General features: G+C 35.8%; 2 protein-coding genes across 2 annotated transcripts in view; one reads left to right on the top strand and one right to left on the bottom strand.

Annotated features, from left to right (window-relative positions):
* The window catches only part of LOC106151536 (transforming growth factor-beta receptor-associated protein 1), a 27,852-nt gene extending 19,407 nt beyond the window's left edge, over window positions 1-8,445 (top strand). The window contains exons 8-21 of the mRNA XM_086999490.1: window positions 45-205; window positions 537-669; window positions 967-1,062; window positions 1,288-1,392; window positions 1,615-1,806; window positions 1,994-2,187; window positions 2,400-2,468; window positions 2,645-2,717; window positions 2,893-3,027; window positions 3,341-3,441; window positions 5,387-5,498; window positions 5,775-5,935; window positions 6,467-6,730; window positions 7,208-8,445. Of these exons, the coding sequence (XP_086855616.1) occupies window positions 45-205; window positions 537-669; window positions 967-1,062; window positions 1,288-1,392; window positions 1,615-1,806; window positions 1,994-2,187; window positions 2,400-2,468; window positions 2,645-2,717; window positions 2,893-3,027; window positions 3,341-3,441; window positions 5,387-5,498; window positions 5,775-5,935; window positions 6,467-6,730; window positions 7,208-7,364 (1,953 nt within the window). The 3' untranslated portion in view covers window positions 7,365-8,445. The remainder of the gene's footprint in view (window positions 1-44; window positions 206-536; window positions 670-966; window positions 1,063-1,287; window positions 1,393-1,614; window positions 1,807-1,993; window positions 2,188-2,399; window positions 2,469-2,644; window positions 2,718-2,892; window positions 3,028-3,340; window positions 3,442-5,386; window positions 5,499-5,774; window positions 5,936-6,466; window positions 6,731-7,207) is intronic.
* LOC106151522 (uncharacterized) lies at window positions 8,179-12,649 on the bottom strand. Its single transcript, XM_013524837.2, has 8 exons — window positions 12,176-12,649; window positions 11,100-11,214; window positions 10,598-10,825; window positions 10,097-10,233; window positions 9,700-9,855; window positions 9,335-9,459; window positions 8,948-9,149; window positions 8,179-8,714 (listed from the first exon to the last, which is right to left on the bottom strand). Exons 1-8 carry the CDS (start codon window positions 12,264-12,266, stop codon window positions 8,686-8,688), a joined length of 1,083 nt encoding a protein of 360 aa, XP_013380291.2. The 5' UTR covers window positions 12,267-12,649; the 3' UTR covers window positions 8,179-8,685.

The raw sequence follows: 12,649 nt of genomic DNA, 5'->3' as shown, positions 1-12,649 counted from the left end.
AACAATAACCAGAACTGTTAACTGCTATTTTTGTATGCCACTAGGAGGAGTTTCTGCTGAGTGCTCCCAACGCCTTAGGGTTATTTGCCAATGCTACAGGTGCCTCGCCCCGCCCTCCTCTGATGTGGAGCGACAGCCTCACTGCCATCACATATCATCATCCTTATGTTATAGCAATGAATGATGAGTTTATTACTGTACATAGGTAAGACTGGTTCATTACCCTTTCTATAAAACTGGTCAGCATTGTAAAAACTGTTTATTGTGTTAGATTTAAGTTTAATTTATGCCATTGGTATTTTACCACAATATGAAGTTTTAACATTTTCAACAAGCAGTACTTCAGTTTGAAAGTGCATCAATCCTTGGCCAAGATTTAACTTGCTTTAGATAACCTTCCATAAATATTAATTATTGATGATTTTGATTGACACGTGGAAGGCAAAACATTGCAGCATGTATTTCACCAAGTTCATAGCTGTGGCACTGAGGCACTTGTCATAACATTATTTTTTATATTATGTTTGGAATTGCAGTATTTTGGATCAGCAGCAGAAGCAGGCAGTGCCATTTAAAGGAGGAAGGTGTTTGGATGACTTTGATGGGAAGCTGTTTGTGGCCACAGGAAATGATGTATGGGCTCTATTCCCTGTACACTGGGAAAAGCAGGTTAGTGTGCTTTTTATGGTCTCTGTTATAAGACATATTCCATACATATATTGACGTCGAGTGAGGTCAACTCGGGATTTTTTGACCCTGAACTGGAATAATTGACCAATGCCAATCATGTGGCAAGAAGTAAGATAGCACCCCATTGCTGTTATTTAATTAATAATGTTATTTTATTTATATTTAAAAAGTCACCTACCCATGCATTTTGTATCTTATTGCTTTATAGCACATACCTTCTAGCACTGTGTAATATTTGGAGATGATTGTTAGTTAAAATATGTTTTGATTTTCAAGGTTCAAGACTTGTTAGAGAACAAGAAGGTGGAAGAAGCCATAGAGCTGGCTCAGAATGCTAGGAACCATGGGCTCACTAAGGAAAAGTTCCAGAAGGTGGGTAAATTTAACCTTTGAAGAGCAGGAGTGGGAACACTGATGTTTGTTAAGTGCAAAGCTCTTACCTCATTGCTTCAATATCAAAAAGGTGAAGTAGAAAGCTCAAAGCTTAGGAGTGTGAAGTTAAAATTTTGTTTGTAATTTTTCTTTCAAGTTAACTATTATATACAGTTTTGATTTTGTAGAAAGTTGTAATTAATTTTCCATTTTCCCTGTGTCCAGGCTTTTGTCCATATCCTCCAGCAGGCTGGGTTTGTGGAGTTAGCCAGGGCAAACCTGGACCAAGCCAGGGACTACTTCAGAGATGGACAGTTAGATGTCAGAGAGGTACCTGGGCACTTCCCTCAAATTTGACATTTTGCTTGGATCACATTTAACATGTTTGGTTGTTGTATGATGCTGAAATTTTTTTAGTGTTATTTGAATATCATATTATGAACCATACGTACAGTATATGATTATTCTTTTTGAAAGAAAATCAGTATTATATCATTGACCTGTCTTTGTCTTTGTTTGCTTTTCGCATCAATATATACATCTGTTTTTCAGCTGATCAGTATTTATCCCAACTTGCTGCCCGCAAGCTCCAACTTCACCCGCTCTCCCTCCCTGCATAAGGACATTGCCGATGTGAACCAGCTAGCCAACCACCAGGTGGACAGAGTCAAGGAGTATAAACAGTTCCTGGCAGAATATTTAGAAGAAATAAGAGAAACCAAAGAATCCATTGGACTCAAAACAGTAAGTTGTTTTTTTAAACCTTTGCTAAATGTGTGGGATTATAAATGTATGGTTTTTATCTCCTCTGGCCTCTGTAGTGCCTACCAGATGAAACATAAAATATATATACGTATGTTAATGCTGTTGCTTGCTGCTTGTGGCATTTTTTATGGTCATTAAAGTCATGGATGTGATGTTTTCCTTCCAGGAAATTGACACAGCACTCTTGAAGTTGTATGCAGAAAATAATTCCCCAAACCTAGTATTTCTACTTGCTTCTGAGTGTGCCTGTGAATTCAGTGACTGTGTTCAGTGTTTAGAAATGCACCAAAGGCAGTATGCTTTAGGGCTGCTCTATAGGTATCATGGTGACCATGAAAAAGCTTTACAAATATGGACAAGGTAAAAATAACAATAAGGGTTTGATTGTAACCAAATTTTATAATAAATCATGTAGACATTTTAATCATGTTTTTGCATATTCCAAAATAAACAGTGTAAGCATAGTGTGTATATTTGCAGTATTTAAGAATTGATTACATTAAAAATTACTTTATATTTATTTTTATTGATATTTTTTATGGACTTGATAATATTTAGGTTTTTGATTCCAGAATAGCAAGTGGAGAACTGAAGGATGGTCAGTTTCCTGGTATAGATTTTATCATTGAATTTTTAGCTAAGTAAGTGTCCAGGAAAGGAGATCATTTGCTAACAAAGCTTTCAAAGCAAATTTTTAAAAATATAACATCTAATAAGCACTAATTATTTATACTTAAATCATATACACTTGCACTTTTGATATCAGGCAAGAGTAATTAGTATGACTTACAAGATTTATATCCTTCTACCTTTTCAGTTTAAGTAACCATGAACTTGTATGGAAATATGTGGACTGGGCTCTAGAAAGAAGTCAGGAGAAGGGTGTTAAGGCAAGATATTAAAAAACAAGATGTTTTTGTCATATATTTATAATATTTACCTGATTAGATTAAATGTATTGATTAAAACACGTGTGAATTTAAGTAGATGAAGTTTTGAATATAATATAATATAATATAATATAATATAATATAATATAATATAATATAATATAATTTTTCTCAGATTTTCACTGAGAGACCAGAGGATGAACCCCAGACTGAAAGGATGCGCCCAGACACAGTTATAGACTATCTCCACAGGTTTCCTAGGGCTGTGATAGCTTACCTAGAGTATTTGGTGTTCACAAAGAAGTTAGAAGTAAGAATTTTGCCAACTGTGTATTCTGTTTTCAAAAAAAAAAAAATTACTTCTTGGACAAATTATTAACCAAGGTTATAGTTTAAACAAATCTGTTATTCTGTGAATGCCTTTTTTTATGTGAAATGTTCGAGTTTTTTAGTTTCTCCAGTGTATGCTAATGCATTTAAGATTCTTAGCGTGATACATAAACTTTCTTATCATAAATATGGTAAAAGACCTCTTTGCTTATTTTACTTATTTCCTTTATTAATTCTGATAACTATTATTGTCTTCTATTTATTTATTATAATTTTATTCTTTAATTTTTTAGAAAGAGAAGTATCATACACATCTAGCTGTCTTATACTTAGATACAGTTCTGCAGATGAAGAAAAATTCTGAAACACCAAATGAAGCTTTACAAGCAGCAAGGTAAGTAATAGTTATATGTTATAATTGTACCACCAGCGTTAGCGCTGGCGGTACACATGGTTTTAGTCCCGACCAGATCGTTCCGCTGGCTCCGCCGACAAGTCACCGTTACCGCTTCACCTCCTAGACGGTAAGGGCCTCCATACCCATCTCTTGGATTTAGGTCACCTATAATCTCAACTCGTTCCACGTAAAATTTGGGCTTTGTCGGTATTGGGGTCTAGGTGTGGCACTCATTGCAATGCACCCTTGTCCAAAAATGGCAAAATTAAATGCTAATTATCTATCCTACGGAAGGAATTATGGGAAAAATTTCTACAGACAGCTTTCCAAAAGTCATATGTGTAGATTTCAAATATGCCTTTGGATTTGACCTTTGACCTTTATTTAAAGGCCAAACGGGCCAATATTTTCAAAAAAACGAATTTTTTTACGAAAAAAAAATTATTTGCACTGTTATTCAGACACCACACAGAATTAACCAATAATATTACTGGAAAGTGTTACCCTTCGGTTCATCTTTCATCCCCGTGAATTTGGGGCAATCGGTGCATTTTCACGGGAGTAGCGGCCATAAGATACCGAAACTGAAAACTGTCTCTAATTCAGGAAACGGTTAATGCTAAAGACCCATTCTTTTTTGTATTTTGTAGAGCATGTAAAGCCCAACACTGGAGGTGGTCTCCGTTTTTTTGTATTCCATACGGTTTTCGAGTTACGCTGTATCAAAAAGTACATATTGGTGGTGAAAGAAAAATGTGCAGTACGGTAATGGATAATAAATTTTGAACCCCGGAAAAATAAAACATAAGGCTTGGCAAGGCAGACAACTTGTGGTCAAAAATGACATTATTTCATCAAATTTGAACATCTGGAACTACAGAGCACTTCCAATTTCAAGAATTTTGACCAAAATGACCTTTTCTTTATTTTGATTAATTTTTTCTGTAGGAAATTTATGGCACATTATTGTAACTCCAAAATTATAACATATAGTCCCTTATATCTTCAAAACTGGCAGAGATAGGTCCATAGTTACTATTGAACTTGAATAGGAAGTCATATACTGGCAATCTAAATGTGACCTTGAAATTGACCTTTGACCTACTTTTCATCATGAATTGAACTTTGCAAATTTTGGTTCCCTTTTATCTCCAAAACTGGCAGAGATAGGTCCATAGTTACTATTGAACTTGAATAGGAAGCCATATACTGGCAATCTAAATGTGACCTTAAAATTGACCTTTGACCTACTTATAACCATGAACTGAACTTTGCAAATTTTGGTTCCCTTTTATCTCCAAAACTGGCAGAGATAGGTCCATGGTTACTATTGTACTTCAATAGGAAGTCATATACTGGCAATCTAAATGTGACCTTGAAATTGACCTTTGACCTACTTTTCATCATGAATTGAACTTTGCAAATTTTGGTTCCCTTTTATCTCCAAAACTGGCAGAGATAGGCCCATAGTTGCTATTGAACATGAAAAGGAAGTCATATACTGGAAATTTACTGTGACCTTGAATTGACATTTGGCCTACCTCACTATGAACTGAACTTTGATTGTACCATTTTTAGTTATATATTTTTTTTTGCATATTTTGAGAATTCTTGTTGATTGCATTTTTTACAGCTTGTCAAGCACAAGACTGGTGGTGGTGTCCCTTTTTTGTGTGTGTGTGTGTGGGTCTATACGATTGCGCTTACTCCAGCTGGTGGTACAATATTCAGAGGCGGTATCGCCTCTCTGATCCTCTAGTTTAACTTTTTTTCATGATTGCTGTTCTAGTTCTAGTTTAGTACCTTTGTGCGTTTTACTGTAGGTGTAAATGTAAGAAAGCCCTAGATATGTAAGCACAGCTGCTGGTGTTGTAACAGAAGGTTCATACACGTGATGAGTCCCTTTTCAGATAAGGTTCTTAATACAAGGGAATATTTTCAGGTCAAAGTTACAGAATATGCTACAAGTTTCCAACTTATATAGGATACAGCTAATTCTGGGCAAGGTCAAGGAGACAGACATGTATGAGGAGTGTGCAATACTCTATGGAAAGGTAACTCTCAACCTCTGGTGGTCATATTTTTGGGCTTGGGTCATGGCACAGCTCACTAGTCCACTCAACAGTATTAATTGCAGGGATATAATTATGGGTTTAGTTTTCATACTTTTTTCACAGTATAGATAATAGTTTCTATCAGTGGTAATTAGATTAAATGTAAGTTTACCTGCTATATCAATTGTAATATTATTCCTATAAACAGTTCTTCCCTGTCAAGTTATGGTCTAAATGGCCAGAAGTTAAATACATATTTACATTAAATTTGTACAGCTTGAGGAGCATGAAAAGGCCATCCGCCTTTTAGTTCACAAACTACGAGACTACAGGGCAGCAGAAAACTACTGTTTGGTCAATTCCAAAGGGAAAGATCAGTCGTACAGGAAGAGGCTGTTCCAGATACTGTTGGGAGTTTACCTGGACCCTTCCTATGAGTAAGTGCCTCTGGCAATGAAATAGATGCTTGCATATTAAAGGCATTAGATCTTTATTTGGGAAAATGAAAAGAATTTTCTTGAAAATGTCAGTAATTTTCTCTCTCCCCAAGGTATACCCTATCCAAAACTGTTGAGAAAATTAGGATCTTCATACCTGTTCTCAACTTCTAAGTTATTAACTTTTACCAAAATTGAAAATTACAGGTCTCTATTACACCTTAAGAGAGTGACTAAATAATCAGTAACTTCTCAGAATTCAAGAACTGGTTGATGGATCTTATTTCTGTGAATTATTTTGGGTTTGGTTTACCTTGGTGATTATGGAAAAAGCATTGAACTTCCAGGAAAATAACATTTTTTGCTCCATTTAGAGGTCTTTTTCTTACTTTGTGCCTTTAAGGGATATATCATGTATTTTTTCTGTCAGTGTTATGCAAAATTTAATGGTTATATGATTATTTTTATTATCTGCATTCTAGCATTCTATCAAATTTTTGCATATTTTATGAACAATTGTAATTATTTCAGAAAACGAGATACCCTAATACACCCAGCAGTTTCGCTATTGAACAGCAGTGAGGCAGATTTTGATGTCATCAAAATCCTCCAGCTCCTACCAGAGAATTGGTCGGTGGGGCTATTAGAACTATTTCTGCATAGAGCTACTAGGAACAGTCTAGATAGGGCTCGTACGCGGCATGTAGAGCGCATGCTGTCACGGGGAGAAAACTTGGAGGTCCACAGGAGAGCAATGGAGGACCAGAGACAGGCTGTTTTGATGAATGAAGACAGGTGAATAGAAACACTTTCTTTATCTTTGTTGAAAATGTCTTGCGGCCTTCTTTGATATGTTAAAATTAAATATGTGATATTAAACAAGGCATATGGATTGTGTAAGAATTTTAGATGTGCGCTTATAACCTCTGAACATGAAAGGGGGGGGGCTGAATTTGCTGCCACCTGGCTAGCTAATATATATGTTTATTTTAATCAAGGTAAATTAACTATAAAAATTATTAAATTCTTGTTACTTTTACTGTATTTCATTCATGACACGGCATAACACTGATGCTTTCAGACCAGAAACTTTGTTTAGTTACTCAAAGGATTGAGTTTGACAATGGTCAAAAATTTCAGCTTATACCTAAGATAAATTTGTACCACAGAATTTGTTTGAAATTAATGATAAATGCTTTTTTGAGTCAACAAGTTACGTGTAGTCTTCTATTGATATGTATAGTTTTGATGTAAAAGTGTGTCTTTTTCCAGGTCATGCGCAGTATGTACGAGAGCTTTCAGTGAGTCCACCTTTGTTCGCTATCCCAATGGTATCATCACACATGTCCACTGTGCCAAGAACAAATATGTCTGCCCTGTCACAGGAAAACTGTTTAGCACAAATACCAGTTCTGGTAAAGACTCCTAGCAGACTACTCAATCTGTCAACCAACCTCACATATTGGGATGTGATTCTTTCACTCTAGCACTCTGTAAATTGGAAAATTTTAAAGCTGTTGTGTGTCATCTAAACTGTATGAAAAATGCAAATAATATTTTGTATGGTTTGAGAACTGGGTGGAATAGTAGGGTGGGCAGCGATGTGATAGAGTAAAATCTATTACCACGCAATGGATACAGTGATAAGTAAATTGAAGAAATCAGGTGGTGAAATCCCCATTCACTTGATCAAGGTCCATAGATGGTGGACCAAAATGTTGTGCTTGACTGATGTTATTTTGTCTGTAAGTAAAGAATAAATCTGGTTTATCATCCTTTGTAGAAACTATGAATAACTTTTTTCACAATAGATAAAGGAGAAATTTTGAGGTGGTTCATAGTATGGGAAAATTAATATTCTTTAAAAATGAGCTTTTTTTCAGTTTAGAGAGGAAATGCTCATGGGTCTTTTTTCTCTGAGATTAAATACAGATTTAATTTTGATATTGACCTATAGGTAGTTCAAATCCAGAGATGAACAATGAGAGGGAGTGGGATAAAATTTGTTATTTATTAAATATTGGTTTATTTGATGAGAACCTAGCATTATAACTTGAAAAAAAGTTTTCCTGTCTCTATAGCCTCTTATTCCTTTTCATAAAAATTCAAGATAGTTTGTCCATTGGTACTTGAAGCACATGACTGCAGGTGCTTTGTGTGTTTTTTTAAGCTGTGTGTGTATGTTTTGTCTGTTAACAGATATGCTGAACAAAATTCCAGGAAAACACTGAACAAACTAGAAGTAGAATTTTAGGCTATTTATTTTTTTACTAAAAGAGAAAGTTGTGTAAAAATGTTGTCATATCAGTGTGCGTATATTTCTTGCCTGAAACTGTAATATAAAGTGTTATTGCATATTCAACATATACTTGTTATCAAGAGCAGTTAAAGCAACAAATTAGAAAAGAATATGAAAACCAAGTAGATGAGGGCAGATGCCACTATTATCACGGAAGTTGTATGTTTCTGTGAAATTTGTCAATCGAAATAAAGGTTTTTACAGAAATTTTCTTGAGGTAAATCTGTCTAGTTAATCATAATAGCATATCACATAACACGTTGATACTGAACTCGAGAAATTCCCCATATGAATGCTCGTCAATTTGTCTTTCCCTTGAAAGATAGCCGGATTCGAAGAGATGTCACATTCGTCAAGATGTGAACGCTTTGTAAATTCTTCATTTTATGCGGTGAAGTGGTAACTGTATTTACTCGATGTCCAATCAATGTGCCCGGTCTTAACAACGTAATTAAGCAGAAACGCAAATACTGGGAGCTCCTGAAAAATGTAAAAAGAATGGTCAGCACCTGTATTTGTACGCTCTGTAAATATTTTGGTCTTTTAAAATCTGTCATTTTAAAAGGTCTCACCTTTGATGGAATACTGGTATAAATAAATCATTTACAATAAAATTATGTTAGTGGTGCCTGTATAAATTTGGTAGCTTCACATCTTTGATTGACCAAATTTAATTTCGATTTTGCTTTAATCTGAAGATAAATAAAACTGACCATGATCTCTGAGAGCGTTTTCGCATTGCTCGCGGAATTTTCCGGATCTTTTCATCTTTTCCAGTCCACGATGGATCCACATCATCCTGGGCGCCATGTCCTTTCTCACCATCACGCCGCCCTTCCCAATGGCGCAGTCGTAGGTCGTGGCTATCTTTTGTAGGTTTGGGAATTGGTTCTCTGGAGCAAAGATGGCGTCGATCTGAAATGATACTTTTCTTTTACTCATATGTTTGGGCAATTTTTTAAAAATGAATACGAGATTAATATTGATAAGGATAATGATGATAGTATATTTAGGAAAAAGGTACATTTGTATTTGTGAAGACACTAGCAGTGCCACGCGTCTGTAATGCGACATGATAATGACAGAATACGAGGCCATACCGAGTCATTATTGAGATGAGTTTCCAGTGCGTCGTAGGTTTCGGCCAAAACGTGCGCTGAAGCATCAAAAGCCACTCCATTTCTTGTCAGACAAGCGGGGCTGGTATAGTACGAACTGTCGAAACCTGCAACAATGACGAAATGAAACAAATAATACAAGCAACAAAGATTTACGATGGATCACAAAATGTTAATGTGGGTTTTTCGTCTGAAGATGATATCTTTTCCATTTGCCATTGGTAGCTCTTCACAAGTGAACCATACCGTGTCTAGTATTCTTTGGGGTTTAGAAACCTTAAGAGAGTGATATCGTTTTTAGAATATTGTTTACTGTCCCCGGCTGAGTCCACCATATAAGTGCGTACCGATTCTGGCTGTTCCTATGTCCACCGTTGCCCCGACCTTGGTGAAGAAGGCTCCCTTGACGGGTTCGTACATGCTGCCAACAATGGCAAACACGTTAGATCGTTCCACAGTCTTTATAAAGCCAACACATCCGTCAAACCACCTGCCCTGCAGACCTTGTTAGATCAGATGAAAAAAAATGTGATTTAAAACAAATTATAGGTCTTTTAAAATTATGATGCGATTTTGTTCATTGATCAGTGTTAAACTGTCTGAAAGATGGCAAAGTTAGTTTCTGACATTAAGTTATTTTGTTAAACCTAGAATTCAGGCTGTCATATTTGCCTTTTTTATCGACATTACTATTTTGGCACAACCGAACTGAAAATGGAAAAGGTAGAATATGTTAGCACAAACCAGGAGCATTTCGTCTCATGCTGTTCCAACAAGGACCGCCATCGTAGTTGACCACATGGGTGCAATTCTTGTTCTCCATTTTACAAATTTCCTTCATCATGTCCAGGCCTTGACCTTTCAGAAAACCATTTTGATCACTAAAGAAGAATATCGACATTGTTCAGTTACAGTTGCCTCAGCCATCGAAAAGACAAATACCACAAATTACGTTTGCTTAGGTTGCTGAAGCAAATATGTTTATAACATGCATTACAACGCATGCCAATTAGATGTACAAGTCCATATAGTCTTGTGAACACGGGTCATTTTATGACCAAAAAATTGTACTTCATAAATAAATTATCAAATTAGTTACCTGTAGGATCAAAAAGTAGATTTTTTCGAGGAAAATAAACGTGTTTTTGGCTATGAGGCATGACATTTACCAGTAGTCTCTTCGGAAAGTATTTATTTTTTACACCATCTAAACACAAGAGAATGAAAAGCCTATATTTTACTCACATATAGTATTGAGGTTTCCAGTCGACGTTGTAAGCAAATGTGTAGTGCCCTTCCATCATTGCCATTCTCTTTTTTTCATCTCGCATCCTCATTTCCTTACTCTCCTCCTTCTGTTTCACCATGTATTCGTGTATTTGCTCTACCATTTCCGACATTTCGGTCTCCATATTAGTTTTAACTTTTTGGGCCATCATATCCATATCCATATCCATTGCAGCCATTTTGGGGCTGGAGCAAGAAAAATTGGCACGTGTCTAAATTAGTTTTGCTTACAGTGAGGTCTGTGTATTTCGTTGGATGTGTATTTGGAAAGTTTAAATTGGAACTGTCTCAGCCTCACTCTTCTGACATTAAAAAAGGAAAGGAAGCTAAATCATAATACGATAAAATGTCTAATTTATGCCGTTAAGCTCAATCAATCTTAAAACTATCAATGAACAATTACTCGCCAATTTGAAGCGCTCTTCACTCACCCAAGAAGTTGTCTAACTTCTTGACTCACCTAATGATCTTTGGTCTAGCATACGCAATCACCACCATCACAAGTGCAGCTACCGCAATAAGCAGTCCTAGCACTGCTACAGCCGTGGCCGTGGCTGAACGGGAGTTCGACATCCCTGGAACAGAACACAGGCACAGTAAGTCCTGATTTATCAGCCATGAGCTCAATATAATCTTTTGGAGACGGTCAGTAATTTCTATCAGAGATGCAGAAACTGTGTAAAATGTTGTGGTTATATCAAGTTTGCTAAATTCTTTGCCATTTTTATTGCTTGACGAAAATTGACAAATTGATTATAAGAATAGCAAAATGAATTGTTAAGAACTTTAAAAACGCTACATCCATCGATGCCACAACAACAAGACCAAACAACCTACAGTGTACTAGATTTAAAAAAAACTTGCAAACTCATGTACTACAAAGGAGTCTTTTCAGTCACGAATCTTTCATGATAACGTGACTTACTTGGCAGCATCCGCTTGGTCAAGACCGAATTTTAAGATTGTGCCATAATAAATGTCGTATAATCAATATAATACCGTGCACTGCAGGCGTGGCATTGGTGAGGCAATGTAACTGGGATTAAACAAAGTATGTTGGGTTCCAAGTTACATGATCAAATTATGTAATTTCTTTTAACTAAAAATAATTAGGTTATCTTTCAACTCTCCCAATCATGCTGCTCAAATGACGTTTTTTTTATATTTTTAAAAATTTTTAAGTACACATGAGGGAAGGAGAAAACGTGATACAAAAGTCGTTTATCATATTCGCACTGGCGTAACGTGCCATCATACAGCGCAACTAGTAAAAATTTTACTTCTGTAATTTTCGATCTAATATTAGGCAGAATTCAAGAATTGTCTATTCGTACTTCTCTTCTTTCATCACTCAATATAAAAACCCCTCTTTCTCGTTTTTTTTTTTTTTTTTTTTTTTTTTTTTCATTTATTCGATTTTAAACATAGAATGTTCACAGGTTTGTTCACTTTTGTTAAAAATGCTGTGTTTTAAACTAACACAACATTTTTGTATTACTCACGAAATCAATCCAGCTGAAATATTGAGAATTTTACCTTTCTTATTCTCTCTGAGGGCGTTTTCTGCGAAAAACACAGATCTGCTTTCTTTCTCGCCTGGCAAAGTTTCCTCGCTCATCAGGCTCATCAGTTCGCAATAGAATACAAACAGGAGGGTACTTCCAGTGCCCTCTGTTGCTCTCTTCGTTTGCTAACCTACTTGCGCTTGTGGCGAGTTGCAAGGTAAGATATAGGGGTTTGTGACCACGCCTCTCTTAGGCTACATATGTTATTTAACAGATTTACGGGATTTTAAGGATCAGTTTGTTGGAACACAGTTAAGGCCACCTGGGTAGAAAAAGAGAGAGATAGAGAGAGAAATGTAGATAATAAATACAATAACTGCATCTAAACGCGTTTTCTAAGTTAGTCCTTTCTTTTAATTTCGATCAGCCCAAACGAATCCATTGTTGCAATTTAAACCTCTGAACTTGATTTCGAATTTCTGTTTTTTTTCTTCAATAACTTTGT

Source organism: Lingula anatina, chromosome 1 (genome assembly GCF_051362555.1).
Source record: "Lingula anatina isolate TDL-2025a chromosome 1, LinAna3.0, whole genome shotgun sequence".
Classification (NCBI taxonomy): domain Eukaryota; kingdom Metazoa; phylum Brachiopoda; class Lingulata; order Lingulida; family Lingulidae; genus Lingula; species Lingula anatina.
Note: the sequence above shows the minus strand (reverse complement) of the source record. Positions and strands in the feature narration are given on the sequence as shown.

Coding starts and splice junctions, on each gene's coding strand:
- LOC106151522 (XM_013524837.2), bottom strand. CDS start 12,266: ATGAGCCTGATGAGCGAGGAAACTTTGCCAGGCGAGAAAGAAAGCAGA. Junction 11,215..12,175: donor CCTCAGAGAGAATAAGAAAG/GTAAAATTCTCA, acceptor GTTCTGTTCCAG/GGATGTCGAACTCCCGTTCA. Junction 10,826..11,099: donor GCTAGACCAAAGATCATTAG/GTGAGTCAAGAA, acceptor TTCTTGCTCCAG/CCCCAAAATGGCTGCAATGG.